This window comes from Hyaena hyaena, unplaced genomic scaffold (assembly GCF_003009895.1).
Source record: "Hyaena hyaena isolate Hyena2069 unplaced genomic scaffold, ASM300989v1 scaffold_385, whole genome shotgun sequence".
NCBI classification, from domain to species: Eukaryota; Metazoa; Chordata; class Mammalia; order Carnivora; family Hyaenidae; genus Hyaena; species Hyaena hyaena.
The window spans coordinates 832013-847600 of NW_024081022.1; the positions used below are offsets into that span (position 1 = coordinate 832013).

Genomic DNA, 15588 nt, shown 5'->3' on the forward strand with positions numbered 1-15588 from the left:
CTGCAGCTCCTCTGATGGCTTTGCTGGGATATTGGCTCCCCGGGGGTGTCTGTGCTAATGGAGCCTGGAGGTAAACACTGAGTTTATTATTTTCTTTTTTTGTGTGGGTTTTTTTAGAGAGAGAAGGCACCTTGCTGAAATCTCAGTTCTCTCTCTCTTTTTTTATGTTTATTTTTGAGAGAAAGAAAGAGAGCGTGAATGGGGGAGGGGTGCAAAGAGGAGGGAGACACAGAATCTGAAGCAGGTTCCAGGCTCCGAACTGTCAGCACAGAGTCCAACGTGGGGTTTGAACCCAGGAACCGTGAGATCATGACCCAAGCTGAAGTTGGATGGTTCACCGACTGAGCCCCCAGGCGCCCCGGTAAGTACTGAGTTTAAACAAGCCCAAGTCCGAGATGAGGGACTGGGTGCGCCTACCCTTGGAGAGGGGAGGGTGGGAGAGGCAGGGGAGGGGCAGCGAGAGGGCCGGCGCGCAGGCAGCACGCGGGCCGGGCACCCCGTGCAGTGGGAGGCAGGCACGGCACCAGGGGCTGGGCTGCGGCTCCCTGCAGCCAGCGGCCAGAGAGCTGTGAACCTGCAGCGGGAAGGACAGACACTAAGACTGGGTTCGGGGAACAGCCACGTCGGAGAGGGGTGGGCACCAGGTCTGGGGTTCAAGAGGGGGCAGAGGGCCAGCGCTGTGGGGTTACGCCAGTGCTGTCGTGGGAGCCGCGGGCTTCTCCATGCCCACCCCGGGCTCTATGGCTCCGGGTCTCCCCTTCTCCCCTGACCGGCGTCCCCCACTGGCTGCGTGACAATGTTGGAGGAGCCCGCGCTGCCCTCTCTTGGCCCGAGCACTGTCACCACCCCCACCCCAAGGCTGGCCCCTGACAGGTTTGGGACCCAGCCTCCAGCCCACAAGGCAGCGAACTCGAAACCTGGTGCTCGAGGGGACGCGGGGAGACATGGAGGACTGTGGTGAGGGCACCGGCCCCCGCCCACCTGAGACCCCAGAACGGAGGGGAAGACAGCACCTGCGGAAGGCCTGCTGCGCTGGGCCAGACGGGCCGGACGCAGGTGCGGCCCCAAGCCCCCCACCCTCTGGCTGATTTCAGTTCCTCTTCCCAGCGGAGGTGGTCCCCTGTGCCGGCCAGTGTAGGAGCGCGTGTGCCAGCGTGTCAGTGCGTGTGCCTGGGAGTGTGTAACCAGCGTGTGTATGAGCACGTGTGCCAGTGTACAAATGCCTGCGCCAGTGTGTGCACCAGCGTGCGCACCAGCACACAGCCACCAGCCACCCTCCTCCTCCACGCCCCCACCCCAGGGACTGACCAGAAACAGGAAGTAGGGGCGCCTGGGGGGCTCAGTCGGTGAAGCGTCCGACTTCAGCTCAGGTCATGATCTCACGGTTCGTGGGTTCGAGCCCCACGTCGGGCTCTGTGCTGACAGCTCAGGGCCTGGAGCCTGTTTCAGTCTGTCTCCCTCTCTCTCTGACCCTCCCCTGCTCATTCTGTCTCTCTCTCTCTTTCTAATAAATAAAACATTTAAAAAACATTTTTTTTAAAGAAAAAAAACAGGAAGTAAAATTAACCAAAACCGAGAACTGAAACCGACCAAAACCGGCGTAATCTCTCGCTGAGTCTGGAAGAGGTTGCACCAGGGCTGTGACACGGCACAGAACTGGGGCACAGTGACTCTGGGGACAGGCTGATGGGAACTGTGTCCAGAGGGGAGGCGTGGGGGCAGGAGGCTGATGTCACTTCTGAGCAGGACATGCAAAGGAGGCGGGGGCAGGAGGCGGAAGGCACCGGAACCCACGGGCCCCTCCTTCCGTCCTGCTGTCTGCGGGCTTCCACCAGGACAACGGGGCTCCTGGCAGCGGCCCGTCTGCAGGGGGGCGGCTTACCCTTCCTGTGAGAGGAAAGGCCCCTGGGGGGGGGGCACACAGGTGGTGCCTGCCCCTCCCTCCACTGGCGCCCTTGGGGCAGAGGACATCAAGACACATGGAGAGAGACAGCACCTCGTGGGGTTCCGGGTCTTTAATTTTCCCTGCTTTATCTTTTTTTTTTTTTTAAACAATCAAATAGGCAGAAAACGGGGCTGGTGGGCACTGGGGGTTCGTTGAAAAATCCCCAAAATTCACACTGAGGTTTCAGTCATGGTCACTGAGATGGGGATGAGGTCAGGCTTCGTGGAGATTTCCCAACTCACCCTAGAACGTTTTTCCCAAATGGATGGAGAAGAGGTCAGACTAGGTCCCCCATTACTGCAGATGTGGAAGTGGTCCCCCCACCCCTCAAGCTCCTCTGATACGCGGAGACAGAAGGCTGTGATTTCTAATCGCCTAAAATCATCTCTTAAAAATACAAAACACGTGCAGTTGGCTTTGGTACAAAAAAGAAAACAACGACAACAAAAAAACATTCTGGTCCCATGGGTGTTCCCCTCACCCCCCAAGAAAGCCGTCAGGGCCACCTCAGCCCCAACTCCGTCCGCTCAGGGGAGCCAGGCTGTCTCCCCGGGGTCCCCGCAGAGGCCGGCGGGAGGGCTGCAGTAGGAGGCTGGGGGGGAGGGGCGTGGCCCTGCCCGCAGCCCTTCTAGGGGGTCAGCAGGGTCCTGGGTGCAGCCTCTCCTCTGCCGGTGTTGCCCGGGAGGGGGGTCAGGGTTAGAACCCAGCAGCTGCATGGTTAAGCCTGAATAAACCCCAGTAGTGTTACAGGACAAGGCCCCCTGATCCCTATGGCTTGGTTCCCGTGTCCCTGGTGCTCTAAATCTCCCCACTCCCTGCGTCACTAATAAACAATAAATAAATAAATTTTCCTAAAGTAGAGGGCAGAAGGCATGAAAAACTGGCATCTGTGGTGTAGCGTCTGGATGCCACCAGGGGGCACTGTGGCCCAGTTCCTCCAGCTTCCTGCCTGGCAGCAGGGGTCCCAGGAGCCCGGGAGCTGGCAAGGACACTCAGCAGTTCCGGCGTGCCCTCGTCACTGGCGGACTGCAGTCCCCAGAGTTTGCCACCCTCGTGTGTTCTTCCTGGGGGCACAGGGCGGGGGAGGGGCCCCCTTAGCTCTCTGAAGTCACAGGCTCCCCGTCGCGACTCTCCGTCTCTTCCGGGATGTCCTGCATTCGGGTGAAGTCTGAAGGGGGCAGGGCAGCGTTAGTCAGAGGGCGCCCGCTCTGTGAGCAGCAGCACCCCTACGTGGACGCCACCCCATCTGGGCAGCTGGCCGGAGATCTGTGAGTCCCCGGGTGGGCTCAGACCTCTGTGACACTGTGTGCTGGACACCGGTCCTCAGGGTAGGAGGATACAGCTTGGCCAATAAAATACAAAATGTTCTGGGCGCCCGGGTGGCTCAGTCGGTTGAGCACCTGACTCTAGGTTTTGGCTCAGGTCATCCCAGCGTCAGGGGATCAAACCCCACATTGGGTTCTGCCGACGACAGTGTGGAGCCTGCCTGGGGTCTTCCCTCCCCCTCTCTCTCTCTGCCCCTCCCCCACTTGTGCTCTCTCTGTCTCTCTAAAATTAACAAATAAATAAATAAAAGGAAGGGCGCATAGCTGGCTCCGTTGGGTAAGCGTGCAACTCGTGGTTTCAGCTCAGGTCATGATCTCACAGTTCATGGGATCAAGCCCCGTGGCAGGCTCTGTGCTGACAGTGCAGAGCCTGCTTGGATTTTCTCTCTCCCTCTCCTCTCTGCCCCTCCACCCCGCATCTCTCTCACTCTCAAAATCAGTAAATAAAACTAAAAGAAAAACCCCAAACAAATAAGATACCAGATATTTTAAGATGGTTATGTAAAGACATACTAGCTTTTGGTTATTTTGTATTTTCCAAACGAACTATAAGAACCTCAAAGGTCTTAGAATTTTTTTTTCCCTAGGAATCTATTTCTACTTGAAGGGGCCGGCATCCCACTCACTGGAGAAGGAGGGAGGGAGGCTCCTACATGTGCTTTCTAGAGCTCCATTCCCTGCTCACCATCAGAAGAGGCTGCAAGTGTATCCTCCGTGCCCCTCCCAAGAGTCACCAGCGCCCTGGGAGGTTACTTAGGGACCACCTCAAATGTTCCCAGGACACACAGCTAAGGGCGGCACCCCACTTCCTTTCTGCGCCTCACCTCGTGGACTGTGGGGCGGGGACAGGCGGCTGCCCCCTTCCTCCTCACTGCCCGTGTCGGGGTCACTGCTGTCCTGCAGCCGCTCCTCGGGGCTGCCCAGCTCATGCCTCTCTCGGTCCTCAAAGGGTCGATGGACAGAGCGAATGGTCACAGACAAATCCAGGCGGTCGTGGCCTCGGCTGGGCTGTGACGGGCCGGCAGGAAAGGCAGCAGGCCGAGGAATGAGCTCAGCCAGGGCGGCACCGCTGAGCGCCTTGTGCGCCTGCCCACCTGCCCCAGCCCCCCAGCCGGAGCCCAGATCTGTGCCCCACCATGTAACCCAGCCCCCCCAACTGCCTGCCCCAGCCCCCCCCCCCCCTCCTGCGCCTAGTTGCGTTTAGCACTCAGCCTGCAGCCTTCGGGCTCAAGTCCCCTCTTTGGGTCAGGTCCGCAACCCCCCTCACCTGGGGGGGCGTGAAGCTCAGGTAGAGGGCGTCACCCGCCGGGAGGCTGCGGCGCCGCGGGTCCAGGGGCCTGCGGGCCCAGGGGGCCTCGGCCGGAGGGGGCTCGCTGTGGCCCAGGGCGGCCAGCTGCCGGCGCGCCTCCTCGGCCTCGCGCTCCAGCAGGGCCCGCGCCTGCTCGCTCTCGCGGAGCCGGGCCTCCAGGTTGCCCGCCTCGGTGGCGCGCTCCTCGCCCAGCCGCCGGCAGCGCCGCAGCTCCTCCTGCAGCAGGGCGTGCTGCCGCTGCAGCAGCGCCAGCTCGGTGGCCTGCTTGTCGGGGGCGGCGGGGCCCGGCCCGGGGCGGCCCAGCTCCCCGTCCCGGGAGTTGGCTCGGGTCAGCTTCTCCCGCCGCTCGGGGCCCTCGGGGAAGCGGGCCTCCATCAGGGTGTCCTGCTGGGCCACGGCCGCCTGGGGGGGGACGAGAGAGGGGCGTCAGGTGTGTGGACACCCGGTTCCCAGGGGAGGGGGGCGGCTAGGGCAGGTGGGCTGGCCCCGCCCCTCCCCGGCTCCTCCCACCCCGGCTCCGGCTCCTCCCACCCGGCTCCGGCCCCTCCCACCCCGGCTCCGGCCCCTCCCACCCGGCTCCGGCTCCTCCCACCCTGGCTCTGGCTCCTCCCACCCTGGCTCTGGCTCCTCCCCCCGCCCCACTGACCTGGAGGCCATGCAGGAGGCCGTAGAGATTGACCAATCGCTGTAAGGCTTCCTGAAGACAGAGGAGAGGGGGGGACAGAGCCCAAGCTTCAGGACGGCCAGGCTGCCCAGAAGGTGACTAAATGTGGGTTTGGGGACAGTCGGCCTCCAGACACTTGCCCATGTAGACTCTTCTTGACACCACTCCAAACTGGGTTCTGATTTCTCAGACCCCCCCATCCCCGCTCCCCTCCAGTCCACCCTACCTCACAGCCCCTCTCACCTCCTGGGGAGCCCTCAGCTGATTTCCATTCCGATCCTGCAGAGACAGGCAAGGATGGGGACTCACAGGCACAAGGTCCCCGGAGCGGGTCACCCATAGCTCTGTGTAGGGCTGAGAACCCGGCTGCCCCATCCAACCCTCTGCTAGTGCCGGCACCTCCCGCGGACCCACCTTCTGGCTGGAGTCGGAGTCTGCTCTGCAGAGCTCAATGGAGCCATTGAAGGTTCTAGCCTCACCATCTGCGGAGGAGGAAAGGAAGGGCCAAGCTGGCGACCTCAGGGCCCTGCAATTTGGCCCCTCCCGCCCCCCACTGCGGCCCCAGCCCGCACTCACTGGCGGTGACCCCAGGACTCGTGCTACCCCCGCCGTCCGGGTCGGCGGGCAAGGCTGGTTCCCGGGCTGTGAGGAGCAGCTCCACGCCGGGCCCCACCAGGAGGTCCTTCAGGCCTTCCACTGTGGGAAGGACCCATGTAAGGACAGGAGCCACGCGCAACCTTGGGGGGCACCTTCCACCCCCGCTAGGGCAACGTTCTGGCATCAGGGAACCCCCTGCACAGGTGGGCTCCGTCGCACCACCACCCATGAGGCAGAGGCAGACCCTGCCCCCCACCCGCCTCCGGGCACCAGCGGGCACCCCCACGGGGCTGGGATTCCCCCTTGTGTGTGCCCATATTCTGGGATGCCGCACGGGGAGGCCTGGACTCTTCCCTAGGGGCTCCCTCACCCTCACGGATGGCATCCTGCAGCAGCCGCTCGCCGCGAGGGCACTCCAGGGACTCGGAGCGGAAAAGGCCCCTGGGCAGGGTGGGCAGGGTCACCCCGCCACCATCGTCTTCCACCTGGAAATGGGTCATCTCGGCAAACAGCCCGACCTTCTCCTGCAGCAGCTCCACCAGCGCCCGGTCCTTCTGTTGCAGCTCCACTGCGGACGAGGGACGGATGAGCACAGGGCCGCCCGAGGGCTCACAGCCCGGGGCCCGGCTCAGTGGGAGGACTTAATTCTGAATTTTTGGCATTTATGTAAAAAATAAAATTTTTGTGGGGAAAGTCAATACATGCACTTTTGTTTTTAAAAGTAGGCTCCGTGAGGGGCGCCTGGGTGGCTTAGTCGGTTAAGCGTCCCGACTTTCGCTTAGGTCACGATCTCGCGGTTCGTGGGTTCGAGCCCCGCGTCGGGCTCTGTGCTGACTGCCAGCTCGGAGCCTGGAGCCTGCTTCAGAGTCTGTGTCTCCCTCTCTCTCTGACCCTCCCCTGCTCACGCTGTCTCTCTCTCTCCTAGAAATAAATAAAACATTAAAAAAAATTTTTTTTAAAGTAGGCTCCGTGCCCATCGTAAGGCTCGAACTCGCAACCCCGAGATCAAGAGTCACAGGCTCTACCGACTGAGCCAGCGTGGCGCCCCTACACTTCTGTTTTAGGAACAAAACCAGGACAGCCTGTGGCAGGGACCAGAGCTGCCCGTCCTCCTGTGATGGGAGAGTCCGTACAAATTCCATCAGGGCACGCGGCCACCCGCTTAGCCTGCGCCCCACAGCCCGCGCTGCAGCTGGACACTGCCACGGACTGACTCCTGGCCAGTGGACAGGCTGTCGCTCCAGATCAGCCCTTAAAAGAAAGAACAGAGGTGCCTGGTGCCTGGGTGGCTCCGTTACACATCTGACTTCGGCTCAGGTCCTGCTCTCCCAGTTCGTGAGTTCAAGCCTGTCAGGCTCTCTGCTCTCAGCGCAGAGCCAGCTTCGAATCATCTGTATCCCTCTGTCTTGGCCCCTCCTCCTCCATCCCCCCCAAAATAATAAAAAATAAACAAACATTTAGAAATAAAATAGGGGCGCCTGGGCGGCTCAGTCGGTTAAGCATCTCTTGGTTTCGGCTCAGGTCATGATCTCATAGTTCATGGGTTTGACCCCTGTGTCGGGCTCTGCACTGACAGTGTGGAGCCTGCTTAGGATTCTGTCTCTCTCCCTCTCTCTGTCTCTCTCAAAAATAAACTTTAAAAAATCTTTAAGGGGTGCCTGCCTGGCTCAGTTGGTAAGGCATCTTACTCTTGATTTTGGCTCAGGTCATGATCTCATGGTTCATGAGTTCGAACTCCATGTCGGGCTCTATGCTGACAGCAAGGAGCCTGCTTGGGATTCTCTCTCTGCCCCTCCCCCACTCATGCTTGCGCTCCTTCTCTCAAAAATAAACAAACATTTTTTTAAATATTGAAAAAAACCCCTCCCTGTTCCTTTCCACCTCCCTGCTAGCTGGGATGCAGATGTGCCAGCAGGAGCTGGAGTCGCCACTTTGCGCAAGGAGACAGGGGGTGGGGGGGTAGTCTTTGTGATAAGACGGTACAGCCGTACTGACCACCCTGCCCTTCCCACCTCCGGACTGGACACAGTCACCTTCTACCTTGTTTAGGAAACTGATTTTTGTTGGGTTTTTTTGTATAACACTTAGTTCATAGGCTAATTGATAAAACTAAAAAAAGTAAGTAAACGTCGCAATCCTGGTCATCCTGGTCCCCCTTCACCGGCCGCCACAGTAACGACGTGTATTGGAGGTGCTATGTGCACACACAGCGCACGGGACGCATCATCTTTACACCCGTGGCGGCAGACACTGGACGCTGCTCCGAACCTTGTTCTCTTTTTTTAAATTTATTTTTGAGACCGAGAGACAGAGCACTAGGTGGGGAGGGGCAGAGAGAGAAGCAGACACAGAATCCGAAGCAGCTCCAGGCTCTGAACTGTCAGCAGAGCCTGATGCGAGGCTTGAACCCACAAACCGTGAGGTCATGACCTGAGCCAAGTCGGACGCTCAACCGACTGAGCCCCCCCGGGGCGCCCCCAAACCTTGCTCTCTTTACTTAACGATACCTTCTGGTTATGGACGTATTCAGCCCTCATGAGCCATGTACTTTCCAAGTACCTCCACAGCTTTCCATCGTGTGGATGTATCAGAATTAACGAGCTCTGGGGGTGGACTTACTCTTGATTCGGCGCAGGTAGGCCTCATCCTCTGTCTCAATCAGCGGGAAGTCCTCCCTGGATGGGCATCTAGAGGGGTGACAGGGTGGGTGGGGTTGAGGACTCAGGAGTCAGCCTCCTTTCCATGCTCTGTGCTCCTCTGGTAAGTCACCAGCCCCGGGCCCTGGCTTCATTCACTCCCAGCCCCCGGCTTTTCCTCACACGCATCACCCGTCTCCACGGGTGTGTGTGACCCTCCACAGGCCACCTGTGGGGGGCGCCAGGAGCACGGGCAGCCACCGGCTTTGGCGTTCAGCAGACTGGGCCTAAATCCTAACACCATCGTTTACCAGGTGGTAATCTCTCCATTTCTCATCTGAAAAATGGGTATGATACCTCCTCAGGTTTTTTGTTAGAATTAAATGAGATAACAGAACAGTGCTTTGAACAAGGCAAGAGCTCAGTTAATCAATTACGAAGAATAATACTAATGCTAATGTTCGCAATTACGAATATGAGCGCTGTTAATAAAGAGGCCCCGGGGTCTACTGGCGACGGCACTGGGGTTTCCTAGAACAGGCAATGTCCTACTTTTGTACGCGTTTTTGAAAAACTTGTTCAAAAGTCTAAATTGCAGAAGCAAAACAAAAGGTTGCGTATTACAAAGTGGAGAAAATCCAGTTCTAAAAGCTAACAGAATTTACAAACATCCTGATTGGGTGTATCTCTTGGCATCGTCTTCAAGGACCCATTCTGAACGTTCTGCACGCATTTTGTTTTCTGTCATCACAAGAAACAGAGCGCCGACGGCCTCAACTCTAACGTGTGCCCAAGGACAGCCGGAGGCTGGCTGAGGAAGCACACGGAGCGATTTCCTTCTCGCCTTGCCCGTTCGGGGTTTGTGTGTGAGACTTACTCCTCTCACCTCTGGGATCAATGCTTTCATTCCCTTTTGCATTGAGTTTTAGATAATCAAGGTAAAACGCAATCCTATCCGAGTAACAGCCCACTGCGTACAGACCGGGGTGTTCGCGCAGCTGAAACTGTACTGCGGGCCGTCAGACAGGTCACCAGCAGGCTCGGGGGTAGGGTCAGGGGTGGGGGGTTAGGGTTAGGGATTGGGGGTTGAGTTAGGGGTTAGGGATTGGAGTTAGGGGTTAGGGTTTTTGGTTAGGGATTAGGAGTTCAGGGTAGGGTTAGGGTTAGGAGTTAAGGATTAGGGGTTAGGATTATGGGTTGGGGTTAGGAGTTAGGGTTAGGGCTGCAGTTGGGGTTAAAGTTAAGGGTTAGGGGTCGGGGTTAGGGGCTAAGCGTTAGGGTTAGTTGTTGTGGTTAGGGGTTAGGATAATGGGTTAGGGATTAGGAGTTCAGGGTAGGGTTAGGGTTAGGGGTTAGGGAATAGGGGTTAGGGGTGAGGTTAGGGGTTAGGGTAGGGGTAAGGAGTTAGTGGTTAGGGTTAGTTATTGGGGTTAGGAGTTAGGGTTAGGGGTTACAGGTTCGGACCAGGTTAAGGTTAGGCTCAGGGTTAGAGTTATGTGATGTGAGGGTCAGGGTTAGGGGCTGGGGTTAGATAGGGTTAGGGTTAGGGTCAGGGTCTGCCCCACGTACGCCTCTGCTTGTCAGCTCACGCTGCTGCAAGATGGTTGGGGTTGCCCAGTAGAAAACATGACTTTACGGGATGTGGGAACACAGGTGACCTTCCCCGCCTTGGGCATCGTGTTTCTCCCCCAGCCTCTGCCTCCACCTCCGAGCCCCGGGTTCTTGCCCCCAGGGAGGCCAAGCTGTGGCAGGGCCCCCCCTGCCCCCCGGCTGCAGGTTCCCCGCGGCCGCGCACACTCACACGCGCACGCTCTGCTGGATGACTCGGATCCAGGTGCTCCGGTCGTCCCGGGATGCCGTGTGGACCTCGTACATCTCGGGGGGACCTGCGCTGATCAGAAACATCCCCTTCTCCTGGTTGGCGATGTCCCGCACGATTAGGTTCTGCAGCGACACCACTGAGGGCTTGTCCTGCGGTCAGAAAGGGCGGTTGAACCTGGGAGCCCCACCCTGGGATACCTGGGTCTTTAGTCTTTCTGGAAAACCCAAAGTGTTGAAGAGCCAGCCTGTGATACGAGCCACAAAGCAGCCAGGGAGCACTTTAGGGGCACACGTGAGCTCTGACAAGTTAATTAACTTTAAGGTTTATTGGGGCACCCGGCTGGCTCGGTCAGAAGAGTGTACGACTCTTGATCTCGAGGTTGTGGGTTCGAGCCCCGCCCACACTGGTGTAGAGATTACTAAAAGGTAAATAAACTTAAGAGAAAAAAACACATTAAAAAAACCTTTAAGGCCTACTTTCCCCATCTGCAAAAAGGGGATCGGTAACGGGCCTTCCGCACATGGTGACAACACACGTGAGCTGCTTTTATTCCTTATGCCATTACAGTAACTGTTACAGTAACAGCCACGTGACTCTGGAGGGTTCTAGGGCTCTTTCCGGCTCGGGTGGAGGAGGAAGAAGAGCCGGGAGCACTCGTCTGAGCTGAGAAAGGGGAAGGAGGAGGGTCTCACCAGGGCAGGGAAGATGTACTTCTGGTCCTTCTCCTGGAGAAACACCAGCACGTCTGTCATCAGCAGCATCAGCACGTCTGGGCAGGGGGAGAGGTGGGAGAGCAGCCAGCATCAGAGGCCTGGGCGGCCACTTGCCTTTCCCAGGGTCCAGGCCGAACATGTCCGCTCAGGGCTCCTCATGACCCTCTTCCTGCCTCTCTTCCCTCCCACCTGCCCGTTCTCTCCGCTCTGAAAGGCCAGGGGAGAAGAGGCACGTGTCACCGGATCAAACGGCCTCCCGGCCAGAGAAGGCCGCGGGGGTCACTGGTGCCTCTCAAGGAAACCCTTTACTCAGCTGATGGCGGTTTCTTAACCTGGGGCCTGCAGACCCCAGGCTGTCCGCTGCTGGCCTCCAGGGGCCTAAAGACCTTCTGAAGTCGCAGAAGCAATTTTACACGTCAACACAACCCAGATGTGCATTTCCTGGGTGAAAGGGTCCCGAGTTCTGGGGAGAAGAGTAAAAAGCATTCCCAGAGCAGGAGAGGCCAGCCCTTTTCAGCCTTTAAATTCCATGCCTTAGGGCGCCTGGGTGGCTCAGTAGGTTGAGTGTCTGACTCTTGATTTCAGCTCGGGTCACGATCTCACCATTCGTGAGTCTGAGCCCTGCGCATCAGACTCCATATTGTCAGCGCGGAGCCTGCTTGGGATTCTCTCTCTGTCCCTCTCTACCCTCCCCTGCTCCTGCTCTCTCTCTCAAAACCAACAAAAGCTTATGTATATAAGTATTTAGATTCTATGCCTAGCAACCGACATACGGGTTTTTTGGCTATCTGACCTAAAATCCCCCTGTCCGGCACATTCCCAGGGCTCGAGAGGCAGGGGACAGTAGGACTTCACATCCACCTCTCGCGCAGCTGAATAATCCCATCTCCCACCACCCCAGAGGCCTCCTTCATTGTCCTTCTCTGTCCCACCTTCCAGCCACTCAGATTCCGAGTCCTACACTTTAACACCGACGGGGAAACGAAAGGTCAAGTCCTCAAAACTCAGATGCCACAGTCAAAAAAAACCACACGCTCACCCTTCGCCCTTGGAGATCTTACTAAACTGTGGGCACACAGAGGGGAGGGCTTTTGCTAAATGCTTCAGAAATAAAGCTCTCCAGCCTTGCTATTTTTAACCCCCATGGTTTATATTCTTAGCTGCTGCGTGGGAGGGATGGAAAAGAGAGAAAGGGATGAAGGCAGGCGCCTGTACGCACTGCAATCCCCCAGCCTGTGGAGTGGGGATTTCATGACATGAGACACAGGCTCAGGCCCCGGGGAGCAGACTCCCTCCGTCCCCCATTCGTCACCCCCAAATCCAAGGCCTGCTACTCTCTCCGCGTCTTGCTTGAGGTGACAAAAGACCTGGCCGGTGCGCTCTGGGGAGAGAGGCTGGGCAAGCGTGCTACCCCCTCGCTGCTCTTTCCCGTCTTCTCCCTCCCGCCTGTCCCTCACGGGGCTCAGCTCCCTGCTCCTTCCCTGGCCACGTTCCCAAAGCTCCTGCCCATCCTGCAGCCGCGCCAGCTGCCCCGATCTTGCCCCTGGTCCTAGAGCTGCTCGTTCTCATCAAGACTGGTGGCTCCCTGGGCACTAAGGACCAAAGAAAGGGGTAAATGCCGACCAGGAAGGCCCTGAGTGGTCCATGAAGCTAAATACAGAATTCAGACAGACTTTTGCTGCAACGGAGACTACGTTTTCCCTCCCATGGGCCCCCAGAGGCAGCGCTGCAGAGAGGGCTCCGGGGCTGGTTGCTTCTCTCCCTCTATGTCTGGCTCCCGGCTCTTGCCTGGCCGGCCACACGGACCACCGACCTTTAAAGCGGCCCGTCGCCGTCTTCCAGAGCAAGCAGCCGTCATGGATGAGCCTGCGCCGCAGAAGCTCCTCTCGGCCAAACGGGCCCTTGCCAGGCACGGGGGTCTGGGCGCGGGGGTCCATGCGGTGGTAGATCTCCTGCAGGCGGGCTCCCTTCTCCAGCTCATGCACATCCTGGTCCACGTTGGATAGCAGCTCCTTCACCAGCCCCAGGGCCGTGGTCAGGTCCCGGCGCTCCTCCTCGGTCCCTGGTGCGCAGGGGTGGCGTGAGGGGGGGCCAGCCCGCTTCAGGACCGCCCCAGGCTCCGCGTCTGACCCTGCCCTTTCCCTCGGTCACGAGCCTCTTTTCTCCCGACAGCCCCCCGCGCGCCCCTCCCTGGGCCCACTCCCTCACCGTGGGAGTGCTGGAGGATGCGGTTGATGAGCACCGGGTACTTGGTGATGCGCTGGGTCACCAGCAGGATGCATTCTTGCACCCCATGCCGCTTGAGCACGGCCGAGCGGGTCACCTTCTGCGAGGGGCCGGAGGGGGCCGAGGGGAGGGCAACAGAAAGGACACTGGATTTGGAGCCTAAGCTCTGGTGCGGGCCCTGACCCGGCCGTTTACCTCGCGCTGGCCTAGGGGGCCACACCTGGCATTCGGGGAGCACTCGCCACAGGCTTCCTATTAACCAAAGCAGCGCTCGGCTGGCTCAGTCAGTGACCGAACGCCTCCTGATCTCGGGCCGTGAGTTCAAGCCCCACACGGGGCATTTGCGCTGCCCCATGAGGGCCTACTGCGGACAGGCTCCACGGGGCTCGGAGAGCACACGGTGCCCCCCAGGAAAGGGAAAGGGCAGGCTCTGGGCGCAGGTCCCGGAGAGGTCTGCTCACCCGAATGAACTGCTGGAAGCGTTTGTCCCGGGCATACAGCTCCTTATAGAGCTTTAAGGCCTTGGTGTGGCGGCTGCAGAACTCGGAGTAGGTCTTCCGCATCTGCTCTGCGCTGGGTCCTGAGAACTGGAGGGCGGGGCTCGGTCAGCAACAAGCCCCGCCCCGGACGCAAGCCCCGCCCCGAGGCCCGCGGGCCTCAGGCCCCGCCCTGGCTCCACCCCCCAGTCCCGCAGCGCGGTCCGGCCCTTCTCACCTGGTGGATGAGGAGGTCGCCCAGGCGGGGGATGACAAAGTTCCTGGTGCTGCCGGGACACAGGGCTTGGCGCCGACGCTCCAACAGCTGGCCGAGGAAGCGCGTGTGGATGTCCGTGAGCTCGTCCGCGCAGGGAAACAGGCCCTGGACCACGCCCGGCTCCAGCTGCAGCTCCTCCAGCATCCCCGTGCGGAAGAGGCGCGTCATGATCTTCAGCGTCCGCACGTGGTGCAGCTCCGTCTGGATGAGCTCTGCGGGGACATGGGTCATGTGGACTCTCCTTGGCGTGGCTACGACTGATGGGGCCCAGGCTGGGGACCTCAGGACTCGTTTGAGGTTTTTCAGGTCTCTCCCAGGTTGCCATCCTGCTTTCTTATAGCTTCGGAGGGCTTTCTAATCATCTTGTGGCTTTGTGCTTTGCTACCTCAAGCTGCCTGGAGCCAAGAAGCACGTGCCCTGTCACGTGTCCCGGCCCCCAGTGTGTCGAACAGGTGGGGAGTCAAGGGGGAGAAGGATGGGGTAAAGACAGGGCCAGGGACACCAAGAGCCCAAGAGGTGGAGGCATAATGGCAACTTGTGGGCTAGAGGCGAAGGGCTGGGGGGCTGGGGGGCTAGCAGGGGCCGGGGGGGAGGGCTGGCGGGGGCTGGGGGTGCTGGCAGACGGAAGGGCAGATAACAGGCCCCGGTCAAGATCAAGGAAGAGGAGGCTCACCATAGATGACATCCTGCTGCTTCATCACCTCCTTCTTCTGCTGCTGCAGGAAGCTGCTGTCCACGGCTAGGCTCCAGGAGTCGGCCGCAAAGTCCCTCTCGTCCGTCTCAAAATCACTCATCAGCTCGCTGTAGATCACCTCTCCACCTGGATGTCAGCGGGGCCCGCGACTCAGAGCCCAACACTGCTCCCTGGGTCCTGGCCCTGAGACCCTGCCCGCCCGGCCACATGCAGGCCTCCCGGCCGAGCACCCGCTCACCTTCGTCAATGAGGGACTCCACGGACAGGGTTCGGTTCCGCATGTTGAGAGAGTCTGTGGACTGGGACAGGATTCGGCGCAGCCCCAGGGGGGACTCGTCACTGAAGTGTCTGAGGGAACAGGGTCTGTGTCACCCGGACTCAGGCAAGAGACCCCTCCCCAGACGGGGAAGCGAGGTTGGGGACCGAGGGGCGCTCACCCTGAGGTCTCTCTGTCCGTCTACTGTTCTGAACCCAGGGCGGGAAGGGCCCCTCAGGCTTCCTGCTCCCCACTGTCCCTCCCCGCCCGCCTGGCCGCCCCCTCCCCGAGCAGAGGCTCACCCAGCGATGTTGGTGGTGGAGACGCTCTTGGCTAAAGACAGGGAGGAGCGGCCGCGGCGAGAGCCGAGCAGAGACTGCCGGAAGCTGTCGGAGGGGTAGATGGCGGAGCTCGGCCGCTCCCGGGGGCCGGCTGGAGGGGAGACCCACAGGTGTCAAAGCCGCCGCTTCCTGGGGCCCAGGCCTCCCAGGCTCCTCTCCCACCCCCAGCCCTGCCCCCGGGGCCAGGGAGGATCACAGCGGTGCCCAATGACCCCTGCAGGATAACATCTGTCTTGTCTCAGTTCTTCCCCGAAACGAGCCCATGAGCCAACTGAAGCTCAGAAGCGTTAACAGACGAGTCCAGGGG

At 59.6% G+C, this 15588-nt stretch overlaps 1 protein-coding gene across 9 annotated transcripts in view; it reads right to left on the bottom strand.

Moving 5' to 3' along the window:
* Nucleotides 1-1997: 1997 nt before the first annotated feature.
* Nucleotides 1998-15588, bottom strand: part of ARHGEF2 (Rho/Rac guanine nucleotide exchange factor 2) — a 38660-nt gene continuing 25069 nt past the window's right edge. For 4 of the 9 annotated variants that reach the window (XM_039251370.1, XM_039251374.1, XM_039251375.1 and 1 more), the window contains 18 exons: nucleotides 15243-15372; nucleotides 14923-15032; nucleotides 14664-14810; nucleotides 13952-14202; nucleotides 13699-13824; nucleotides 13220-13337; nucleotides 12825-13073; nucleotides 10991-11067; nucleotides 10278-10447; nucleotides 8460-8527; nucleotides 6211-6408; nucleotides 5820-5939; nucleotides 5658-5725; nucleotides 5487-5522; nucleotides 5226-5342; nucleotides 4538-4981; nucleotides 4095-4278; nucleotides 1998-3113 (listed from right to left, as the gene is read on the bottom strand). In XM_039251370.1, coding sequence (XP_039107301.1) covers nucleotides 3040-3113; nucleotides 4095-4278; nucleotides 4538-4981; nucleotides 5226-5342; nucleotides 5487-5522; nucleotides 5658-5725; nucleotides 5820-5939; nucleotides 6211-6408; nucleotides 8460-8527; nucleotides 10278-10447; nucleotides 10991-11067; nucleotides 12825-13073; nucleotides 13220-13337; nucleotides 13699-13824; nucleotides 13952-14202; nucleotides 14664-14810; nucleotides 14923-15032; nucleotides 15243-15372 — 2687 coding nt within the window. In that variant the 3' untranslated portion in view covers nucleotides 1998-3039. The remainder of the gene's footprint in view (nucleotides 3114-4094; nucleotides 4279-4537; nucleotides 4982-5225; nucleotides 5343-5486; nucleotides 5523-5657; nucleotides 5726-5819; nucleotides 5940-6210; nucleotides 6409-8459; nucleotides 8528-10277; nucleotides 10448-10990; nucleotides 11068-12824; nucleotides 13074-13219; nucleotides 13338-13698; nucleotides 13825-13951; nucleotides 14203-14663; nucleotides 14811-14922; nucleotides 15033-15242; nucleotides 15373-15588) is intronic. The other 5 variants (XM_039251373.1, XM_039251378.1, XM_039251371.1 and 2 more) reach the window with 3 other exon arrangements.